The sequence below is a fragment of the Temnothorax nylanderi genome, unplaced genomic scaffold, assembly GCF_030848795.1.
Source record: "Temnothorax nylanderi isolate EJ_2023f unplaced genomic scaffold, tnyl_v1.0 TNYL_tig0010_pilon, whole genome shotgun sequence".
Lineage (NCBI taxonomy): Eukaryota > Metazoa > Arthropoda > Insecta > Hymenoptera > Formicidae > Temnothorax > Temnothorax nylanderi.
Genome location: NW_027249072.1, coordinates 619,627 through 642,587, shown reverse-complemented (window position 1 = coordinate 642,587; position 22,961 = coordinate 619,627). Strand labels below are relative to the sequence as shown.

Here is a 22,961-nt window from a genome sequence, read left to right as displayed (position 1 = left end):
TCATTATCGACGGCGGATAAATCAGGTCGGTAAGTCAGGTTACTACTATAATCTAACGAACAAATTTCACTGCACGCGCGCGCGTGCGCGCGTTATTACCGACGACTGGTACATCAGGTCAGTAAGTCAGGTTACTATGGTACCGAAATATTAGAAGGTATATCATAACCTAACGAGATCAATGCACGTACGATATCTCATGCGTCTATTTTTTGTTACATTCCGTAAATTGTAAATAAAGTACGCAAAGAATACTGGAATGCTTTTAGAGGAAAAAGAGACCAATTAATGCAAATGTGTGGTACAGCCAAGTTTATGAAGCCAATAAATTGACATCGAAGAAATAAGATGCCGAGCACGATGGTGACGCGTTCTTAAATTCGATAAAATCCACGAATACGGAGATTTGAGAGCACCCGAGCACCGACTATTTTCGTCTGGGGAAATTTATTCGCACGCACGCCATCAGAATCGTGCAACGTCGGAAAAGAGATATGATCGCCAATGGCGTACTGCTCTGTGCTCCAATTATCACGCGCTTCATCGGTGAGCGAACGATCAAGCCTTATCCGAAGGTCATCTTTGTGCGAGAACGATGAACCTCGGACGCGTTGCCCTCGTCAAAAGCGAGCGGTCGCGCGTCGCGCGCGCGATCGGTCGTCGGTTTGGAGCCAGATTAAATCGCTTGGATTGTTTATCGCGAGAGACGTTCAATCGCACGTTTCCCCCTAGAAAACACCCGTCGTTTTTCGACGCGCGATATCGACCGGATTATATACGACCGAACAATCAAATCTTTCAGCATAAGTACATCTACTAGGTGTACACGTAAAAGAGATTTTTCTCAGAGTTTTTCCCGCACCGTGTAGAGTCTTCCTTATGCTATCGCTGGCATTCCACTAAATGATAATTACGTACACGTATTATATATATTACGTACACCCGTCTTTTATGCGTTTCATGCGATGCACGTAGACGTGGTATGAATAAGGGGGGAAAGTGTAAACTCGGGAATAATCATGCTGCAAATGGGTCATCGTTCATTCACTCGTATTATACGATTTCCATCAGTCTTTCTGCGTTTCGCGACACACTTGGCCAATAACTAGACTGGCTAGAAGAGAAATCATTTCGACATTCTCACGGATGATTTTTAGAAATTAATGCTACGGAAAGATTAAATTTCCTATTAAATAATTAATATTTTGGTATATCGGGGTAAGAAACACATATCAGCTAGAAACTGCTCGCGACTGTCCAATCTTGGAATCTCCAACGAGTCGATCGAATATTACGTACATAGGAAATTAATATTTTACGAGAAATTGTCATGGGAATGGTATTTGTCACGTGAGATTCTGACATAGACACAGATTCGAAGGACATATATAGAGCCTTGACCGCAATTACAGAGCCTCTGAAAAAGAAACTTGACTTTTAGCGTCTTACAACATTCGACCCCTCCATCTCTCGCTCCTCTTCTAAAAAGGATAATTTGTCATTTGTCACATCTGTATAGCTAATCTTTTATACAGAGTGGAAAACATTTTAATTGAGTTTTGCGCTCGTTGCCATGCCCATCGAAGGTATCGAACACGTATCTTTGTATTCACATGCAAGTCCATACATTCTATACAGCCACTCCCTGCCAGCTGGTGGCTGGTGCGCTCTTTGTTCGCACGTTCGTTGAGCAAGAACCAAGAACGAAGGAAACAGGGCGCGCGGGCGCGAGCGCGCGCGCGCGGCGGGAACTCGTCAATGCCATCGGGTTGACGTATATACAAGCGTGTGCGTCCTCATGCGGCACGGCAACGGCACGTTGCGGCACAGCGCAGCGCAGCGCAGCGCAGCGTTTAGCACGTATATGTAATCCGGCGACTTTAACGCGGCCGATCCCGTCATTCCCGTCCCGGTATTACACCGGCGCGGCGCCGCCGGTCTCCGGTCTCCAAAGAGCCGAAAGAAAGGGAAAGTCCGCCGTAGAGCCGTAGACCGGCCGCGAACTTTAGCGCTCTCAGTCCACGGAAAGCGAGCGTGCGCCTGCTCGCGTCGCGCGAACTCATCTCGTGGTCCGCTTTAAGCGACCGAGGAGCAACGGCGTAGTTTTAGCTATCGTGGGCAAAAAATTAACGGAGTGCGCGTGTGCGTGCGTGCGTGCGTGCGTCGTGCGTGCGTGCATGCGTATGCCAACATTGCCAACTCGCAAGCTTCGGAGTCGTATCGGCGCATGTCCGCGTCGCGGTCGTGACGCTCGTCCATCTCACGATCAGATGCATCTCGGATGCACGCGCCGCGAGAGGATAAGGACGCGTCGCGATCTTGCCTGATGCGATGCGGTCTGCCGCGAATGCCGCGATGTGGAGCTTGGAACTATCTGGAAGCTATCGGGATAGCGGAAGGTAGGGTGGAGGATGCAATGGATGCAATCGCGCCTTGTTAGGGCACGCCGATCTAGTCGTCGAATTATTTACTGGTCAGAAATCCGTGTTAAATAAATTCCGGGAAGATATTCGAGTTGAATAAAATTTAGTTTGGCAATGAGCGACTTCACCTAGATTCGTCTCTAAATGCGTCCAGTTTACTACTTGTTTCGTCTTACTTGAGTTTTAAACGCTATATGTACTGTTTATCATGCATTATCGCGAGTAAACACAGATCTGTTTGTCTGTCGCTTCGATATCCCTTTCATGAAAATTATGTTGGTCCAATCTCCGTTGGATACACACATTCTCGCGATAGACTTGGAGTAAAAGGTAATTTGACGTAAGCTTTAGTCGATATAAGAAGTGTTACGTCGTATGTCGTATCTGACATAACTTTATGAGTTGATACTCACACTTATAAACGGGGTTCTTCGCACGATAATATTTACGATGTGGACGTTTTATCGTTTCTTTTTGTTTTGCTCAATCCAATCGTATAATGAACAATTATAGATAAGTAATAGATAATATAGTGATGTACACAAGCCATCTCATCTTTCCTTTTCACTTAATTGCTTATCAAGAAGAAACCTATCATCAGATGGACGACGAGATTACTTGCCCAAGCTTTGATAAACGCTCCAGTTTGAGAAGGTAGCGCGATTACGTAATTCGCAATTAACTGAACCGGTGCGGCGCGGCGCGGCGCGAAACGCAGACCGCTTATCTTGTTACGCTTGATCATTGACATTACATCGCGCACTTAGATTGCGTTACACGATGACGTCGCATTGAATGCTAGTACATTATATAGCGCTTATGCAATTGTGAAAATTTCACTTTTCTCAATGCAATATGTCTGGCGCATGCGAGTGAACTATGCTTCTCGCGATATTACGTGTACGTCGTGGAGATTGCAATAATTTTCCGCATCAAACATTTTCTTATTCTCCTTTTCTCTCCTTTTCCTTTTCTTCTCTCTCTCTCTCTCTCTCTCTCTCTCTCTCTCTCTCTCTCTCTCTCTCTCTCTCTCTTTCAACATAGTTTTATCTTCTTCTCGATTTCGCACTGCTTCAGCTTGCCCAATAATCCTGTCACGAGGTAAATCTACTATCTTTGATACAAGGACGCGATCGCGTGGTTTCGACAGAACAAGTAAGAAAAAGAGAGGGAAAGGCCAGCAACTCCGAGGGAAATATCTCTTTTACTCTCAGAGGAATTCGCTTGATATCACGATTAAATTTATCACGAACGTCGTACGTGGTTTTTAAGACGTTATTCCCCACATATTGTCAATTCATTTACTTGGCTTCGTTTCTTTTTTTAATCGGGGCAAATAAAATACAGAAAAATATCAATAGATTCTTGCGATTAGTATTTCTTGTTTAAAAAAAAAATTTAGGACAATTTAGTTTAACTTGCAGAACTATTTTTGATGTTTTGTCGAGTAACTCTAGCACCATGCTAGAGTTATGCAATTATTACGATATTGTGTGTGAAATCCTTGTATAATTAGCAATCAGAGTAGTGTACATTGGTAAACGTGATACGTTGACGTAACAACTCGCACATCATTTTCTGCTATGTTTAGTTAGATAACACAGCAACGTTACCAATACGTGCTGTCGCGCGCGTTTTAATTTGCCTTACAAATGTACTGGCATAGTTTTAATACAAAACATACGCTGACATATATAGTTTTAATTAACAGCTATTTTAGTAATATGAAGACATCTCGACGTCATTTGCGTAATTTATGTTAAATATTTGCACATTCGAATTATCATATACAGATGTTATAGTGATGAAAGATAACGTTTCAAGGTGCAATGTTTTCTTTGTATTAATTAATTGTCCTTTGCGGCGATATATATTATATATATATATATATTACAGAGAAAAAAGGACGCGGAGTACTTGAAAAGATTTTCTTTGCTTTCAGCGCATCCCTCGGAATGTACCGACGATGAAAGGCCGAGTATGATCGGGGAGTGCTTTACCTTCGTAAAACCGGATAGCTCGGAACACTCACGAGTGCCTCGCTCCCACTCGTGTTTTTATGCTCGTATGCTCGACCTCTTGACCGGCGGAGGATCATAATGCTAGAGCCGGTTCTGGGAACGTTGTCGATCTGGTGGTTGGTGGTGTACGCCAACATTTTGCTGCTGCTGTCGCCGTTGGTGTTGCTGATGATCGTCTTCCTTCCGAATTTCCCGATCTTGCTGCTGCGGCGAATCTGTTACATACCGATCGAGTCGATCTGACCCAGATTAAATCGTCGATCGATTTTTCGGTCGGCGATTTATTGGATGTCACGTTAGCTGTTAGGTGTGTCTGTGTGTGTGTGTGTGTGTGTGTGTGTGTGTGTGTGTGTGTGTGTGTGATGCGCGGATGCGGCCGACGTTACGTTATCTTATCGTACCTGGAACAATTTATAACGTAGCGTGTATACAAGTAACGTTGCGTGCCACTCGAGAACAATCAAAATGAATGCTCGAGCAATCGCGAACTTTAGCGATTTAGGCTGAGATTTCAGTTGCTCACGTAGTTTTAAATATTCGTGCGTTCTAGTTACTAATTTGTAATGGCAGTGCGTTTAATACTTGCGTTACGATTGCTGCGAATGTAAATCGAGCTGAAAAGTTTGATTTTGTCGTCGTAGTTATCAGGTGTATTGACATAGGCGTGTACCACGAAAGCGACACGACGCGCGTTCGACAAACAAAGAATAATGCGAGGCGTCATGATTGCGCCTCGAGAGTCTCGCGTGCCTGCGCTTCCACGCGTATATGCTGATGCTCAAGCGCGTTGACTTATCAAGCTATGCACGATGAATTCCAACGAGACGCTTTTCTTTCTCGAATCCACGTGTCGCGCGCGAGAGCGATACGCACGCACGCGGAATTTTGGATGTTTACGGCGATTTATATAAAAATTCTTTCGCAAGTGTACCAGCATCTCGTCGCTCGTTTTTCGCACACTCGTACGTTAGTAACTACAACGGTAAACACGTAACGGGACGCTTTTATCAAATAAGAGAAATCAAAATTGCGGAATTTTATTTTAAACGCACACGCGCACGTATACGTACATCCTCAAAAGTTTCCCAAGAGAAACTAAATTTCGTCCAAATGTAATTTGTTAATAATGATCGCGCTTGGATAATTATTGTATAATATTTCGTAATAAATTGGCATTACGCGCTGTGCAAAAGGAGACATTGTTAATGTGCATTTTTAAATAGTATATATACCTTTTTGTCACATACATTTTCGTGTGTGTCGCTCAAGGACAAGTGCTCAAGTGCACGTAGCAGTTATCATAAAGGTCTGTAATTAGAAGGCAAATTGAGATACCAAGGTGAACTACTTTGAGAGACGGACGAAATCGATGCATTATTACCGAGTTATTTATGAACTTGTAACTGGTAGCTGGAAAGTCGGATGATTAGTACGTGCCACTTTGTCTTCTGATTGAATATACCTCGCAGATAACAGCTCGGGAAAATAAAACTCAGCATTCATTACTATGTCAGAAATAATCGACTGTATAGATATTAAAATATCTAGAGTTTTTATTTTTTAATTGTCTACTTGATTGTACTAATATTATAGTGATAATAACGCGTACCAGCGATAATAATGGTCAAGGAACCTCGCAAATTTGTCACAATCAAAAATATAGATCAATTAAAGTTCTGTCTCATCTTTTCTACATAATCCGGCGTAGCGAAAGGGTCTGGATTAAAGGTATTTATATTAGATATTAAATCGTGCGTTTGACACAATTATGTAAGAATGGCGTGTCTGCTATCTGAACATTAAATCATCCGAGCGTGTAGGCGAATTTCAGAAGCGACTTCCCTGAAGACGTGCGTGTTCTCCGGGCAAGCCTTCGCTCGTACGCTGCACTCGATCGCATCGGCGAAAGAGGCGTATCGCAAACGGCTGTCCTTCTACAGTTCTACCGGCTGTGATATAGGCTGGTCCGAAGTTGGACATTATAGTAGCGATCGGAGAGTACTTTCGCCGAGAGTCGCCCGTAGTGGGGGAGGTGGGACTTGAACCCTGGAACCCCATGGGCCATATATACTACGGGCCCATGCAGCGCTCTTGCTACTTGTGGTGTCAGCTTCTCGCGGATTCCCCGCCGTACAGGAAACGCGCAGGAGAGAGAAGCTGATAAGCGCAACGCGAAAAGGTGAGTACACGAAGCGGGTAATCCGCACCGCCCCGTTAACCGTGACTCCGATAGGACCGAAGACGAGCCGATTCGACAAGGTGAACGTGACCGTGGGGCCTATCGGAGGTAGGAAGTGATATGTGCAAATGACGCCGTGAGGCCGCGAATGCTGATGAGGTGATTCACCGGTGCAATGTCATGCGTCTCCTGCGATTTCGCTTATTCGCTGACAGGCTCGCCGCTCGCCGCGCGCCGTGTCGTGAAACCGACAGGCTTTAGTCATACCTTTCAACCCTTTCCGCTTCGATAGCTATTTCCTGTTGACTTTACGTGGCGGCTAAAGAGTATTCTCGATATCGTTAGTCCAATATACATATATATGTACCTTTGATATTTGATATAGTAGAATATAAATCTGCATGGATGTCTCGCAAAATATTTTCCTCGTAATAGAGAAAGAAAGGTCAAGGTGTTTCGGTTCCTTATCTTAATTTTGTCTACACAAATAATCTTTTATATTTTTTACTAAAAATTTTATATTATTGCGATAACAGATGTGATGCAAGAAAGATTATGATTAACGTTCGGCATAATATTGTTTCGCTCCACGGCTTTGTAACGCTTCGCCAGCTATATCACTCTGGGAGCTTGAACTTCAAACACGATAGGAATTCAGATGCGATAATTCAATCTCGGGTACACGCCTATGAGCACGGCCGGGGTAACATTCCGTGCACGTGTCTCTTGGATCGTTTGTATGCGGCGTTTTGTGCGCTCACACGCGAGGCACTTGCGCCACCGGTGTCGGTTACTTTTCCAGAAACAATAATGGTGTCAACTACTACTTCCACGGAAACACTCCCATCTTCTCTCGATACTGTCCTCCATTTCGCACATTCTAGATCATTTCTAGACCATTATTAGAAAGAACAATACACGCTATAATTAAGTTATAAGTTGCATAAAATGTATTCATCATGAAAAATCCTGCGGCTATTTTTTTATACGTGAGTTGAAATTCTTATTACGGGCTCAGTGCCGATGTTAAAGTAAATTTACTAGGACTAATGGGAGCATTTCTTTTTCTAGATGAAGCTGCTGATCTTGTGCGTGTTGACTACTGTCGCGTTTGCCGCGCCGGGTCTTCTCAAGGTACCAAAGGTGTACAACGCCGTGATCACGAGCAATCAGAATCTGTCGCCGTCGCGAGCGTTCCCTGTGATACAACCGATCATCCATCGAACCGCCGTCGGCTACGTGCCGCCGTTCTATTACACGCAGATATCGCCTCATTTTGCCGGGCCGGAAGTGGTGCATTATCCGCTGCTCGCCGCCGATGGTAAGGCGGCCGTAGCCGGGAATGATCAAACGCAGGCCTCTTCTTCAACGTCGCGTCTAGCCGAGTCGACGAGCTTCGGTGTCGCGAAGGAGCGCGAAGACGCGGCCACCGATCACGCAAAGGAAAACGATCCGAAGAACGGCGATACGAGGGATTCCGCGAAGAAGGAGCAGGTGCCGTTGAGCTTCTACCCGAACTATCATTCCCTCTACTACGAACCGTACATCTACACGTACAATGGCTTCAATCCGCATCTCGTGCCCGGCACTTACTACATCGATTACCAGCCTTACGAGTCCCTGGAACCGATTCCGGCTACCACGCCGAGGAACGCCGATTCCGGCCACCTGTTACCGAGCTTCCACGACGAGAAGACAGCCTCCACGAAGAACGATAGAGAAAAAATACCGGATGTTCCGCCGCCACCTCTTCCGACCTCTATACCGAAGAGATCTTGAGCCTTGTGAAAGTATTTCGAACTGATAGTGATAAATAGGTGAAGAGGGAAGCTTTACGAATTTTTTTTTATGAGCATTATAAGCACGAATAGATATGTCGATAAAACGTATCAAAATTTTTTGTTTTTTCTTCTATTTCTTTAATTTTTATTTTATTTTATTATTTTTTTAAAGAAGATAAAGACCTTCGTTATTACACGTTGAAGAATAATCAATGCTCGTTGGAGCATTTGGCGCGGCTGTGCAATCAATTGGCATTTAGTACGTTGGTCACGCCATTATATTGAACTTTGACTGCAATTGCTTGAGTATATAATGTCCAATCTACATGACGGTGCAGATGTTCGATGTTGAAGAGTTCTAGCTACATTAATGCTATGTTCTATACCTACTAATATTGAACCAGAAGAACAAGACTCCGATTATTTTTACATAATTTGCGTAGATATCTTTCACGGAGAGAATATTGAATTTTTTGTGATGTATTTTACGTGTATGTTAGCGCTTGTTTTGTACCTCAAGATTACTCGCTTTACGAAACTAAACAAACATATTTATAAAAACATTACTTATATTAATTTTTTATATTAAAAATGTTTTATACGCATGCGTGACGTAATGTTATTCGGCTCATTTATTTTCATACGTTACTTGTACCTTGATTAGTCTACGTTATCGCAAACCTGACCAATCTTTTTAACGCCCCAGACCTTTATTATGTAGGAAAATCCTTCGTTCTCGTAACCCTGTAGCCTGAGTTTCGCGTATTCGTGCCCACGTCCTCCAGAATCTAACGAGACTGTCGCTCTAGTTTCGTTATATCGCAACGCCTGTACGCAAGTGATGCAGACGGGACCCTGAATAATTACTTCGAACAGAGCGTCAAGGTTCGAGGGACCTGTTAACCCTAGAAGCAGGTTGTGTTGATATACGATCTTTCCTTCGCATCTTCCCCATCGTAGGTTGCCTTCGGTGTTGTCCTAGAAAATAAAACAAAATCATAGTCCGTAACACGACGCATAATATATTATTGTGTTCAAGTAACGTACAAAAAAGTGTTACAATTGAGACGTTAGAAATTCATACAAAAGTGATATTTTAATCTTATCAACGCACGTTATCTGCTTCGCAGTTCTGCTCCGTCTCACGGGTGCAATTTTTAGCGTGCTTGGATCGCGTTTTCGGCGCGAAAGTGCCAGATGAGGACAGATTTGTGCATGGAGTGGGTGTGACGAAATCATCCAACGCATTTCTTTCGATGTTATCGCTACTTCTCGTTTCAGATAAATCCGCATCGGACTTGAAACCGAGGTCGACTTCCGGGGCAACGTTTCGTCGACTGTCTAGTTCGGTCGGTATCTTGTTATACCGCGATTCATTACTGTATATCGGATCAATCTTTGTGGACGGATGACGATAAGTCGTGCTATCCCTCGTCGAGTCTTTACTAGGGTATACAGGCCCGAGATTGAACAGGGTAGCGTTGCTCGTCGCCGGATGCTGCGACACGTCGTTGTGTTCCAATCGTGGAACAATAACGTTCGTCCGATTAGCGTATCGCGCGTTTATCTCACGCTGCCGAGCATAATATCTTTCCATGACAGCTTTCCGCTGCGCGTAATAATCACTGTCGTTTCTTCGCGAAGAATAGTCAGGAGTGAGGTTTCTTATCGTTCTGTCCGCTTCGCTCGAAGATCTCGAAAGATCCCTCCTATATTTGATCCTGTATAGCGGAACTCTCGTGAAATTCCCTTTATTCTCATTCCGCGATACGTTACTCGCGTCACCGCCGCCGCCGCCGCCGCCGCGATCGATCATCGTATGATCGCCTGCATCCGATGAATGCAATTCCGAAAATGCAGAGTTCCTTTTGTATCTGTTCGCGTGTCCTGTATTCTTTCTCAATACGAAATGTTCGTATTTCTCCGGATGTACGACGTAACGCAACGATTCCTCGTCCGAGAGGAAATTGTCTTTCTCAGATATCGCCTCGTTAACATCGAGATTGAATTTATCGTGCGCATTTTTACAATTGCCGTTAGTGCAACCGCCCGATATACCACGCGCGAGACCATCATCAGTATACTTGTGCATCACTCTTATGATCACCGGTCCAACCCTGGATTGTTGATACGGAGTTCTCGTCGTGGTCCTCTTTCGTGGTTTTCGTAGTTTTACAGATTCCGAAAATGATACGCTCGCGAGAAGAACCAGCACCGCGATCGTCCATAACGTTCCATGGCGAACAATCATTTTCGCGATGTCGATGTCGAGCGCGCTCCAAGGAAATCGATGCACTGATGGACTCGAAGACTTCTCATCATCTTTGACCCCGTTTTATCTCGGATTCTCGGGGTTGGCGACCTCGACGTTTTTTTTTTGTAACAACGATCGATTTATCGACGTTACTCAGTCGCTATCCTGTTCTTTGTGAGGATATCAAATCAGTCGAATTCTGTCGATTTAATAAATAGCTCTTCCGATACTATGCGCGATGAAAAATCGATGTCTGTTAATAAATTTACAAATCACTTTAACCAGTTTTCAAATGACGTCTCGGAATGGGGAAGATAAATAAAGTGGAACATATCAAAATCTTAATTTTTATTACAAATATCATACCTTATTCTCCACGTACGAAATGTAACGGTGCATTATTCTTTTCTTTTAATAAAAATGTTATCAAAAAGAATCGTTTAACGCATCTTGGATATAATGTAACATAATATAAATATAAAAGTATCACTAAAGAAGCGAACGTTTATCGTACTATTGTATAATTAACTTTCCACGTCTGTATTCTATATTGTGCACGTAACGAAGAAAATTATCTCATATTGCTTCCACAGTTATGGAATCGTCATCCTGTTCGCTATGTTCCGGTTTTTTTGTCTCTGCGTCCGGTTCGACTTTCGTATCTAACTTCTCGATACCGTCGTAATCGTCTTCGTCGAAAGATTGTTCTGTCGATGTCGGCGGGAGTACCGGAGGAATTCCTGGATGCGATGGTGTCAGCACGGGATAAACCTGGAACAATACAAATTGTTACATCCATTCGTACGACGTACAGCAGTACGAGTGGCCCTTTTAAAATGACATAATTACCGGATTTAGTGGAATCCGGATATCGTAAATCGGCGTTCCATAGTAGAAGCTATAAACAGGGACGTGAGAGATTTCTGGTTTGCCGCTAACGTGAAGAGCGTTCGGTATGCCTCCCACATTCGAATAAACCTAAAAAGATGCATAACATTACAGATGATGTCCATGCGTAGCTGTCGAATATTTTACGATGTCTGCGATACATTGTAAACGTAATAAGGAGAATGCGTATTTTGATACGCGGCGAGATATTGCGGCTGTGCGCCGATTCCGGGCGTGGAATATAGATAGTTGGTGCCGGCTAAAGTCGACCATAATGGTTTTGATACTGCCGTTCCAACCACCACCGCGAAGAAAATCGCGAACGATAAACCCTGCAAAAAGATTTAAGATTGACAGACATGTCATTCACATAGCAATTTGGATTTTATCTTTGAATAGAAGAGCGCAACGAACATAAAATATACAGGTGCTTCTATATTTATAGTTTTCTCAATGGTTAATATACCAGGATATATGCGCCTGTTTATCGTTTCTCGAAAAACTCGACGAGAAATATGTGCAGCGCAACAACTTTTTAAAATAATGTCTGCGGTAATGCCCGTCGTGTGTTGCATGCGAATGATCACCGAGTTGCAAATAAAATGAAATTACTTTCCACGAAAACATCATGACGTCAGCGCGGTACGTATGATAACAATTTTCTATTAATATATCTCGCGCTGTTTCGATCTTTGTATTTTACATATCTGTAAACGCTAATAAAGCAATTTTCACGATAATTTTTCGATTACAATTAACTAAAAAATCTTCAATGAAATAATTATATTTTAAAGCGGAAACACACGGCAAACTGACAATCTTAAAAAGTATTGCTTTAGAGAAAATGGGTAGAAACATGGAATTCTCTATCATTTTAATGTCAAGTTGGCGTCGCTCTAGATGAGCAACATGCAAACGAACAGCGTAACACAATGACAGCAGTTCCATGAGCAATGAATCACCGGCCGACTCACCCGCATCGTTTGTCCCCGCAGGTTGCCGATAGTCTCAGATCGTATCCACACTAACTTGAATTTCAGCCCTGCCTGCGATTTATATATTCCCGGCCTGGAGAGTAAAGCCCCACCCCGTTGAATATCATCCGCGGCTTTTTTTTGCTCCTACGAACGTTTACTCGTTGTGTCGTCTCCTCTCCCGATCGCCCGAACAACGCACGTGAAATACGGCGTCGTACTACTATCCTTTCTTCGTCTCTTTTTTTTTTAATGCGGAACTCGTAGCGCGATTCACAGCGAGAGCCGTCGAGAAGCGGCCTCGATATCGGTCTCAGAATCAGTAGGTATCGGCTTCAGGGATGATCGAAACCAGCATTCTCCCAACAGTTGAACTAAATCGTCGACATTTGCCGATATCCTTGATCGTAAACTTATGAACTTGTTATTATCTGGTTCTTTCAACGATTAATATATATATGTGTGCTGCAATATAGAAGAGATTTAAGGATATTTTCATATGTATCTGTTTCCGCCTTTCGATTCTCGATTTTTTCGAGAAGGAAATATCTCAAGAGATCGCAATCAGGACGTCGACGTACTTGGAGCTAGAGCTGCGACGAGACATTCTTTGCGACAGCTATTCTACGCGCTCGCCCTATCGGAAACCTCTATGCGCGCGATCGGCACGGTAAAATGCCAAACTCGTAAACGTAAAGTTTCGCAAGAGAATGGATCGCGCGAGATTGCAACGGTCAATAAAGTCCGCCGCGTATTGATCGCCATGTAATTCTAAACGTCCTTCCCGCATGATTTGCGAAGGACGACGAAGGAGAAGTCGATGTGCGCGCGAATGGAGTACCGGATAGCGTGAGTACTCCGGGTGGGTTTGAACGTTGAAAAGCACGGTCGCGCGTGAACCGGTTACGATCTTGCGCTTAGGTCATGAATAAGAGGCGTGGCCGGACCAGGTGTCCGTCTTGCGGACCAAGTCGAATTTGCATTTCTAATGTCTCGTCGATCTGCGTTCTATGCAGCGTCCTTTTTATTGGCCTCGCGCCATGCTGTCGATCTGACAGTTATTAGCAAACGGAAACGTGACATTCGAGTCGCGTGGGTGTATTGTCGTCGAACAACGGTCACCTTGATGGCGATTTGGCGGTTGAAATTTAGCGACGTTCTAATTCGATGTTTATGCCAGTCATTGATCAGATAAATGTATAATATGCTCACTGAATGACGTTAAGATGCAATTTTGTCGATGCATACGGTCGTCTCGATGAGAATCGCTGATAATGTTAGGAGTCCCGGGGAGAACAGGTGAAAATTTAGCAACGGTGCAATCTGATTGTCATGATAAATTGCTGTCGATCAAAAAAATGAATAATGAATACTAAATAAACATGCGATTAATTTAATTGAATGTTTCTTCTTTTTCTTTGATGGTTCCATGTGATGACTTAAATGTAACACATTCATGAATATTTTTTATCTGTCGCAAAAATTAAGTTTTACGATATTTCGCCCTCGAAAATGTATCTGCGATTTTTTATTCTTTGCCCTGATGCTGATAATTTTTTTTGTAAATATTTAAAAATTGTTAACTCCTGAACGATAATTCATGTCATTTGTCACAATCAATGTCAGATTATACCGTGACTAAACGTTACGTTTTATATAAAATTGAAAACTTCAATCTTATTTTATCTTTACTTCTCGCGAGTTAAAAAATGTTTTATACCTGAATAATGCAATGCAATGCAATACAATGATGCGTCTAGTTTATTAATGATTTTGTAAGTTTCCTCATTGTCACTGACAATGAGTAAAGTTAATCACATTACGAGCAAGGAATCTGCAAGCGATCGCTTCGCTTCGAGGGACTGTAATTTACATGGTGATTTACATGCAACACTTAACTCTCTTTTTCTTCATATAAGACGAACAATAATCGTAACGATTATACCTCACTCACAGTATGAGTATGAAGCAGGTTATTAATATCACGACCAGCAGAAGCGTAATTATAGCATGTGAAATTAATTCAAGATTAACAAGATCCTCGCGTTTTCGATCGCGAATTCGAAAGCTTGCTTTCGAAGGATAAATTAGATTAGTTTAACGCGAGAGCGTGGACCGGAATTTGAACCGAAGCGCCCTTTGAGCCCTTTCGGCAATCAATAGAGGAAACCTCGTGAGAGGTCGACCGTGCTCGTGGAACTTCGCACGTCCGCTAATCAATCCGCTGGATTTGCATTTGCATTCATCAACAAGTGAGCCTCGTACACCCGAGTCGATCTAATTCGGCCTGGTTCGCCGATTCCGTTCAGCACTCGTATACCAGTTGTCGTTCGACCCCGAGATCGCACAACGTCAGTGTTGGCCAGGTGATCGTCGATTACGACGTTGTCCTCGTGGGAGAAGAAGTCTTCAAGAACGACTCAGGCTGGGCCGCAATCCGCATTCCCCGCTCGACTATAGCTGCTTTTCTCAGCGCCTTCTTCCCTCAGCTCGATTCTTAACTCGATTTTGTTCTCGTGCCGGCTCGTTTAATTGGTAAACTTCACAAATCGTGTCGCATCCGTTCCGTTAACGACGCACTATGTATCGTTTCGTGTGCAGCTTCAACGTCTTCATGCCGGCGAACGTGCCGCACGTGAATAAACATGCGCCAACGTGACAGCCGCACGCGAATGTCACACCGTTGACGCCACTTCCTCGTTGATTTTACGTAATTAAAGAAATAATTTAAGTTTTCTTTCCGGCGTGGCGTCCTAATTGCACCGAACAATTGCACGCAATTTTGCAGAGAAATTTTTGGTTGCAAACCGATTCTCTGATCTCTTGTTGAATTTATGTTTAAAAATCAAGAAGCTAAGTCTAAGCTAAGAACAAAGCTACGCTAGGCAGATTATATTCGCCATAAATTGTTCTGTGTTTGACAATGAAGATCCGCGGATAGCGGTACTGGGTCTCATTTTTTATGCTAATCTCGTTACCGAAATGAGGCGGTCTACTTATAACTGGTTTCTTCATCGCTTGCTCGTTCGAAAAAAGTTTATCAAGCAAATCTGCCCCAAGCAGTTCGCGCATGTTTTGGAAAATTTCCATCGTTATTTCATCGCCATATATAATATACAATCAGATGAAATTTTGTAACGTGTTTACCTGCTCGCTGTAACTCATTTCAACGTCCTTTCGCATTCTAGCGGAACCGATGACGTTTTGGAAGACTGGTGAAGTCGCGGAAGTATTTTTCGTTTTGGCAAACCGACCGCGATTCCGCGATCTTTGACGGCGCTCGGTAAATAAACAGCAATTATTTTCCCGAGATATCTCGCGATTCTCGCGCTAGATCCTCACGCTGCGAGAGATGCGGAGAGAGATTTCAAAGTCCCAGATGTTTCGCTCTGCCAGGTTCTCTATTTCGAAAATTATTTCATTTCGGAAATACCCGCCCGCATCCATTTTTCCCTCACGTTCCAAGAATCAGCTCCAACGTGAGAAATGTTAGACAGATACCTATATAAATATAAAAAAAAATATCTCATCTCGTTGCAAAAAATGCAAGCATGTTCTTTCTTTGTTTAATAAATTGCGTCGCTTTGAAATCCACAGAAAGAGGGAAAAAGAGTTGACACTCTCTCGTAAGTCTCGCGTAGAGTCGAGACTTTTTGGCGATGCATCGCGGCCACGGTCTTGCGGCGCATCGGTCGATGACGCCAAGGTGCTGGAGGACGCGAGGGTGTTATCGCTGGGATGAGAGAAAGGGGGCGCAATTTTCGGGAAGCGGCCGGTCGCTAAAAATAGACGCGCGCCCCGCGCGTGTGTCTGTGCGCGCGCGTTATGCATTTAAACATAGTTTTGGCAGGCAGAAACGTCAAACCGCCGCGGAGTGGCGAAGCGCGAGGATCGCTTCGCGAATTTCGCGCAGAGAGATTCGCGCTCGCCAAGATCTCGCGTCGAGAGGGAAAAACGATTCACAACGGACGTTCCGTCACTCTGGAAAAGTCGCGAAAAATTTTATTCTCGAGAGCCCTATCGAAATTCAGATTCTGATACGGACGAGAATAGAGAGAGAGGAAGAAATATGAAAGGTGCCCCGGCGAAACACGACAAGGAAAATCGGCGACCGATGGCGACGATGCAACCGGTCGACGAGAACACCGTCGACGTCCAGCAGGGGCAGCAGGAAGAGTAAAGAGCCTAGAAGACTGAATCGTGTTTCCGTGTGTATGTGTGTACGTGCGTGCTCGCCAATCGCCATCTCCGTTCGCGATTTCCGGTTCACGTCTCGACGATTGTCGCGTACGCCCGGTATGCGCTCAGTATGCGGTATATTATTTCGATATGCTTCTCTGACGATCGCTATATTTATACGAGGCCGAAGATTTTTTTATTTTTCTCCCCGATGTCGACGATAGTCACCGAAATAGACTCGTTTCACGAAACTTTAATTGACACTGGCAATGCACGAATTTATTTATTGTAATTATAAAGCGTACAATTACGCTTTCTTAATAGTTCGAGTACCTTAAACGGCTTTACAAATTAAATTTCATGCAAATCCGTAATAAATCCGGACGAAAGATAATCTGACCTCGCACGTATACTCGCGTGTGCGCGCTGAATTTATCTCGTTCGACATTTCTTTTTTTTCTCTCTCTTTTTATCGAGACTGCATCGAGCTGATATGTATGTATCATTGACATCGCGATTCGTTATACGCTTGGGTTAGCTTTTACGTACCTAGCAATTCAACGTGCGGCGTTACCGGTCGCGAAGCGTGTAAGTACACGGTGTACATTAATTGTCGTTCCGAAGATGTCGGAGGAGCGTGTTTTTAAAGAGGCCTACGAAACTACGCGACGTTCATTAATTATGCTGTTTAATAAACCGAAGTCGAGAGTCGAGGAAATTTTGCGATTGTTACACCGTATTCTATGGACTCGTTCGATCATCGTAGCTTCTCTCGTTAGCGCACCGATGCAACGCTTAATGCAATAACTCACGCATTCCTTTAACCCTTCGAGGATGTTTCGAAACTTTCGAATCGCACGCTGCACACGTTGCAGAAGACAGTTACACAGTTACACTCATGAAAAAAATGTCTCTGTAATCTGCGAGCTATCAATAAATATCTTATCACTAAAAACGTTAGTCTTTTTGTTCTTATTTTTGTGTCTGCCTGCTTGAAGAGTTAAAATAGCTCCGTGTCAAATATTCCGCATGCCGTCATCCGCTTTTAGTTGCTTCGCAAATATTTCACCTAGCTAGGATTCAAACGTGAGAAAATTAGATTTAAGTTTCGAAGAAGTGGAGCCAAAATGAAAATAATTTCAAGATATGCGCTTCTGATATTGTCAACGCTTCTGATTTTTTTCAAAACGTGGCCAAATAGAACGTGCCATATATCTTTTAATATGACATCGTTTCTGGTTAGTGCGCAGTTGGACGCTTAATTATTCGATAATGAGTTCCTTCTAGGCGTCCTTCCCGGAATCGCGGCTCGCGCGAGGACGATCGCGCGTGGCGGCGCTTATTTTAGAGCGTCGTGTTTTACCTGGTCGCGCTAATTAACCTTGGCTCCGACGAGCGCCGATTTTCCGATGGTTGACTTTAATCCCCGCGACATTGACTAACCACGACCCAGCTGATTGCGGATCGTGATTAACAGTTCTTCCGACTGCGCTGGCCGAAAGCCAACGAAGATTCATTGATACGACGAGGCAAATTGTCGACGGTCGCGCGATGCACCCCATTGTCCGTCCCGTCGTGACGAAAAGCTGTCGCTTTTGCATCTGTCACGGGTATCCTAAAACGAATTAGTGTACTGATAAAGTGATGAGAAATATAAAGGGAGGGAAAGAGAGGCGAAAATCGCAAAGTCACTTCTTGCGTACATACCCACGGGAAAATAATCGTCAATCATCTTTTTCAGGTACCGTAAGGCAATGTGAAACGTTAGCTTGCAGCCTTTGTAATCCTTCATCGTGTCACTTGTCTTCGCAGGCAGAAAGGCAGAGCTCTCAGCTCGATTGTATGTACATATACCATGGTGGAAGGAAAACAAGGTGTGCTCCATTGCAGGGTGCTCGATAGAGGGATGCGCAGACTTGGCCTTCCTTCCTCTTTGATTAACGGCTCCTGCCTCTTTGCAGTCTTTGCAGAGGTAATACGGCGGATACTTGGCGGCCTGGGCCAGCCTGGGCCAAGCGAGAACCATGTTCAGCCATATTGGGGTGCGTTCCGATTTTCCACCTGGGTGCTGAAAATCTATAGTGCACGTAACATATACTATAGGATTTTTAGCACTCGTGGCCTTCTATTGGCCAATATCATCGATGTCTCCCGTTTGACCAACGCCCTCATTGGTTATTGCATCAAAAATGCGCAAGAACACACCTTTTTTCCTTCCACCATGAACCGTACATACTTATTGTACGCTTTTGCACCTAGCGGCTAGCGACAGCGTGCGCTATCGTTTTGACGTGTCCACTGTCCACTTGCTGTCAGCCGTAGCTGGCCGTAGCTGGCCGTAGCTGCATCCTATACCCGAGATCAAGAATGGCTTTTTGCGATTTCCGATTTCCGCGCTATCGATACGCATCGAACGGTCCCTCTAGGAGAGTAAATGATATTTCGTTGTTTTTTGCGATGCGTTGTTTAGCGTGATGTCACTGATGTCAGCGGGTAATAAAGGCGCGGAAGAGGTTGTGAACGATGCGCTGTTGGAGAAGCTCCGAAATTACGCGGCTAAACCGCAGGAAGCGGGCGACGCGCTCAGGGCGATCGCGGTCAAGATTCACGCGCGTGTCACCTCATCAGGTACGCAACCTCCACCGGAATTCCTCGTCTCGTCGCGACAGACGCGGCGACTTTGTATTTCAAAAGATATGTTACGCCAGACTTGTGCCAATTTAACCTTTTTTTACGGCATTTTGCATTTACCGGCGGTGACGAGTTTCAACTCGATTGTTTGCATGGTTCCCGAATAAAGCCCGGTCTACATAATTTTCACTATTCGCAGTTTGCGAAACGCAAGATACACGCACACAGAGAGGTTCAATTATGTAGACCGGGCTTAACGTTTCGCAGAATTTTTATTTAGATGACATATATATATATATATATATATATATATATATAAGAGCTACCCGTTTTATATACTTTTATCTCTTTGTTTCGATTTTATCGCGAATTAGCGACGCCGCGCCGAGGCAATTTCCCTTCTCATTAGTATTTCGTATCGCGTGTCGTCTCCAATCTCCATTAATGGTCTCGTACGATAGGCCTAGGCGTACGATATTGCGCGCGAACTGCGATCGCGCGCCGCGCGGGGCAATAAAGTTCTAAACGAATCGGAGGGTAGGTTGGACACTCCAGGGAGAAATTCGTGCCGGTATATTATTACTCTCGGCGAGCACGAAATCATGATGGAACTTGCGCGATTTATCATTCTCATGTGATGATTCCCCCGCAATGGATGGCCAAGGAAATCCTTCGTCACGTTCTGCGCCGTCGCATTGTTATTATTGCATTTGCATCGTGCAGTTAGTATGAAATTTGATACAACGTACATAAGCCACACGAAATTTTTAGCGGAAACGTCAAGCGCTTATTTTGGAAAAATGCGTTTTGGGTCATAGAACTCTCGGCAGTCTCGGCCAGCGGCTGAGGTAGGCGTGTCAAAATTGTGCGACGTAAATTCGGGTCATTTTCAAATAAGCCAACAGTTTTACGCGGTTGTTTGCCCAAGCGATATTTCTAATTTCTATTTTTGATATCCTTTCGCGATAGATTTACGTATAAACAATTTTTATAAATAATTTCAAGTTTTTAAAGTTTTTATTTAAGCATATTATTAATATTATCAACTTTGTTTGATATTTATTATCTATTCTGTAATTATTGCAGAAATACTGTTTTGGTACCGTATTTGGTCGCGTATGATTGTCAAATATTAATTTGTCAATCCGTCCCGGAGCTTCGGACTTCGGACAGTTCGGACACAGTTGGCGAACAGGTGTGCAAACGGCAGTCGATCGCTACCGTGCGTTATTTTAGAATAGAAGAACCGCCTGTTAGCTGATTGCGTAATCACTTTCGGTAACACTGACGACAGAGCCGACAGACCCGTTGGCGTTGGCCGGCATCCAGAAAACTATGACTCCAAACGATATACACGCTCTGGTCTGGTCGCGCTCGTGCGCCGATTTGATAAGGGCCTGGCCTGGCAATCTTCCTGGTCGGCGCGGCGTTCCCGCGAATCGCGGATATAATTTGCTGCATCGCACGGTTGAGTTGTTCGCGCTTCAGTTCGCGATTGCGGCGAATATCATCTGAAATTTTGCGACATAGTTGGATACATTTAGACTTTAGACGTTACTAAATCTCCGCTGTAGGTCACGTTTCACGTCACTGCAGTTATATCCGTTATCACGACGACAGAGGCGAAAACTCGTACGTAATTTATATTCCTCACGTGTACTGCAGACATATCGATGATATTTGTAATCACAAAGGAGTTTAACATTGATCCTAATTGGCACTACGTCAACTTTGACATAAGAGCGTATCGTGCCAGTGTACGGTATTCTTGATTTTTCAAAGAACGTATACCTTTGAACGTACATGTGTTAAAGCTTAGCTAGCACTGGCAAGACATTAATGCATCTGGCGCCACGAATAAATTGTGATTTACGAATCTGATTTAAGCAAAAACAGAGGATATAAAACGGTTTATGACTTTACATATGTATTCCAGACCGGCGGATACGCGAGCGCACGTTAGAAAAGCTCTGGCGCAAGAATTCCGGGGCGATGGAATCGTTCATTATGACCCTGGAGGTGAATAATTTTTAATTAAAATACTTAATATCTTTTGGTCTTCATCGCGTTATCTTCCCTCGCTCCTGTTAATCGTAACTTGTAGCGTCTTATCGGCGCTACACGTTTCGGATAAGCTACGATAGTTTCGCGTGTTAACAGCAACCGGGATCGATACACGTATGTGCGAGAGAGGGAGATAATTATATGTGGGTTTACAATTATTCGGCGGGCACATTATTGACACGACATAGAGCCAAGAGTTGAGTAATCGCGGTAATTAGTACTATCTGCGAAATACCGCGTCCGCGTGTCACGCAACACGCATCCTGCATTGTCTACACGCTCGGGAAAGTCGCGAAACTGATACTCGTAAATCTGGATATCCATCTGTTCCGGGTCCCGACGAGTGTCGGAACGTTCACGTAAAACAATTATTACTCGTATATTACCCACGCGATTCTTTACAATTACTTTTTGCTGTTATATCGTAGCCATTTTTATCCCTGTTACGCTGTATCGACGGAAAAGGAAGAAAAAAGATGCAGAAAATTGAGAAACAATTGAGATTCATCCTCGAAATTTCCTTTTAGAATTGCAAGGACCACGTTGCTAACTGCAGTGTCACCAGCATATTGCACGAATGTATATCGCCTCGAGTAACCAAAGGCAAATCCAAGGAGAGAGGGAGCAAGAATAGAAGTGCCACAAGTAATTGACAATTGTTTATTATAGGGAAACATGTTTTACCGAGAATGTGCGAATTTTGTCGAATTCGCAGATTCGATAGTGTTTATTCTTCGAGGGTATAGTTTATTCGGAATTTTTTCGAGATTGTGAAAGTATTCTTTAATAGGAAGCTTATTCTTTAATAGGAACCAGTAGCCGAATGGCGGTCATTCAACTCATCAACTTAGGTATCACGCAAGTCCTAGTTAAACTTTTAATAAATCTGCAACACGCAGATACTATCACGAGCGAAGTGCTCACTCAAGACATCCTCTGGATTTTGGGACAGGTGATGTTTAAAGACGCATTGTAATGAACTTTTTTTAAATTTTATTTTGCAATTAGGAACAATTATTTTGCTTGGCTCGCTAACCTGTGCATGAATAGAAGAAAATACTCTTGATACGTTATATACCTGCACAGCAGAACTTTTATCGATCGCACTGCGTATGTCTACGACAGTATTTTTTCAATTTCAATTTTTTTGGCGTATAAGATTTATTTCAACTATTTTTAACTTTATATTGTAATTTTATGGATTACACTTTAATATTGGTTTGATTTTGAAATTACATTAAAATCCTTAAATTACGAAATAATAAGATCTTAAAATAAAAATAAGCACGTCATTTTTAAAAATGTTCATAATATTTTGAGAAATATGAGTTGAAATTATTTTGCGATTCTTTTAGGTGGCTCAGAGGGACCAGAAGTTTGTGTCAAAAATGAAACTGCTCAACACCATAAAAGTGTTCCACGCGCTGTTGAAACAGCATTACAATAACAGCAAAACGTTATTGTCGTTGTTGTTGATCATCAAAACTCTTGCTAAAAATTGTAAGCAACAGTTTTCTTTAGTGTATCGGACAATTCGCTTATGTATTTGAGGATGATAAAGCTGTTA

At 43.4% G+C, this 22,961-nt stretch overlaps 4 protein-coding genes across 8 annotated transcripts in view; 2 read left to right on the top strand and 2 right to left on the bottom strand.

Annotated features, from left to right (window-relative positions):
- The first annotated feature begins 1,885 nt into the window (after positions 1–1,885).
- LOC139787527 (uncharacterized) lies at positions 1,886–9,009 on the top strand. The gene is made up of 3 exons (XM_071726679.1): positions 1,886–2,399; positions 4,366–6,623; positions 7,695–9,009. Exon 3 carries the CDS (start codon positions 7,695–7,697, stop codon positions 8,400–8,402), a length of 708 nt encoding a protein of 235 aa, XP_071582780.1. The 5' UTR covers positions 1,886–2,399; positions 4,366–6,623; the 3' UTR covers positions 8,403–9,009.
- Positions 8,519–10,741, bottom strand: LOC139787522 (uncharacterized). The gene is given in 3 exon segments (XM_071726663.1): positions 8,519–9,382; positions 9,519–10,661; positions 10,664–10,741. Coding segments are annotated over 3 exon segments (1,524 nt in total). The 5' UTR covers positions 10,727–10,741; the 3' UTR covers positions 8,519–9,064.
- A 250-nt stretch (positions 10,742–10,991) lies between these two features.
- On the bottom strand, positions 10,992–12,663 carry LOC139787528 (uncharacterized). Its single transcript, XM_071726680.1, has 4 exons — positions 12,521–12,663; positions 11,708–11,878; positions 11,508–11,636; positions 10,992–11,429 (listed from the first exon to the last, which is right to left on the bottom strand). The coding sequence occupies exons 1-4, from the start codon at positions 12,524–12,526 to the stop codon at positions 11,235–11,237; spliced, it is 501 nt and encodes a 166-aa protein (XP_071582781.1). The 5' UTR covers positions 12,527–12,663; the 3' UTR covers positions 10,992–11,234.
- Positions 12,664–16,369: 3,706 nt separating this feature from the next.
- The window catches only part of LOC139787521 (cytosolic carboxypeptidase 1), a 29,724-nt gene continuing 23,132 nt past the window's right edge, over positions 16,370–22,961 (top strand). For 3 of the 5 annotated variants that reach the window (XM_071726659.1, XM_071726660.1, XM_071726662.1), the window contains exons 1-6: positions 16,370–16,696; positions 19,170–19,327; positions 21,267–21,349; positions 21,922–22,039; positions 22,204–22,346; positions 22,750–22,894. In XM_071726659.1, coding sequence (XP_071582760.1) covers positions 16,590–16,696; positions 19,170–19,327; positions 21,267–21,349; positions 21,922–22,039; positions 22,204–22,346; positions 22,750–22,894 — 754 coding nt within the window. In that variant the 5' untranslated portion in view covers positions 16,370–16,589. The remainder of the gene's footprint in view (positions 16,697–19,169; positions 19,328–21,266; positions 21,350–21,921; positions 22,040–22,203; positions 22,347–22,749; positions 22,895–22,961) is intronic. The other 2 variants (XM_071726658.1, XM_071726661.1) reach the window with 2 other exon arrangements.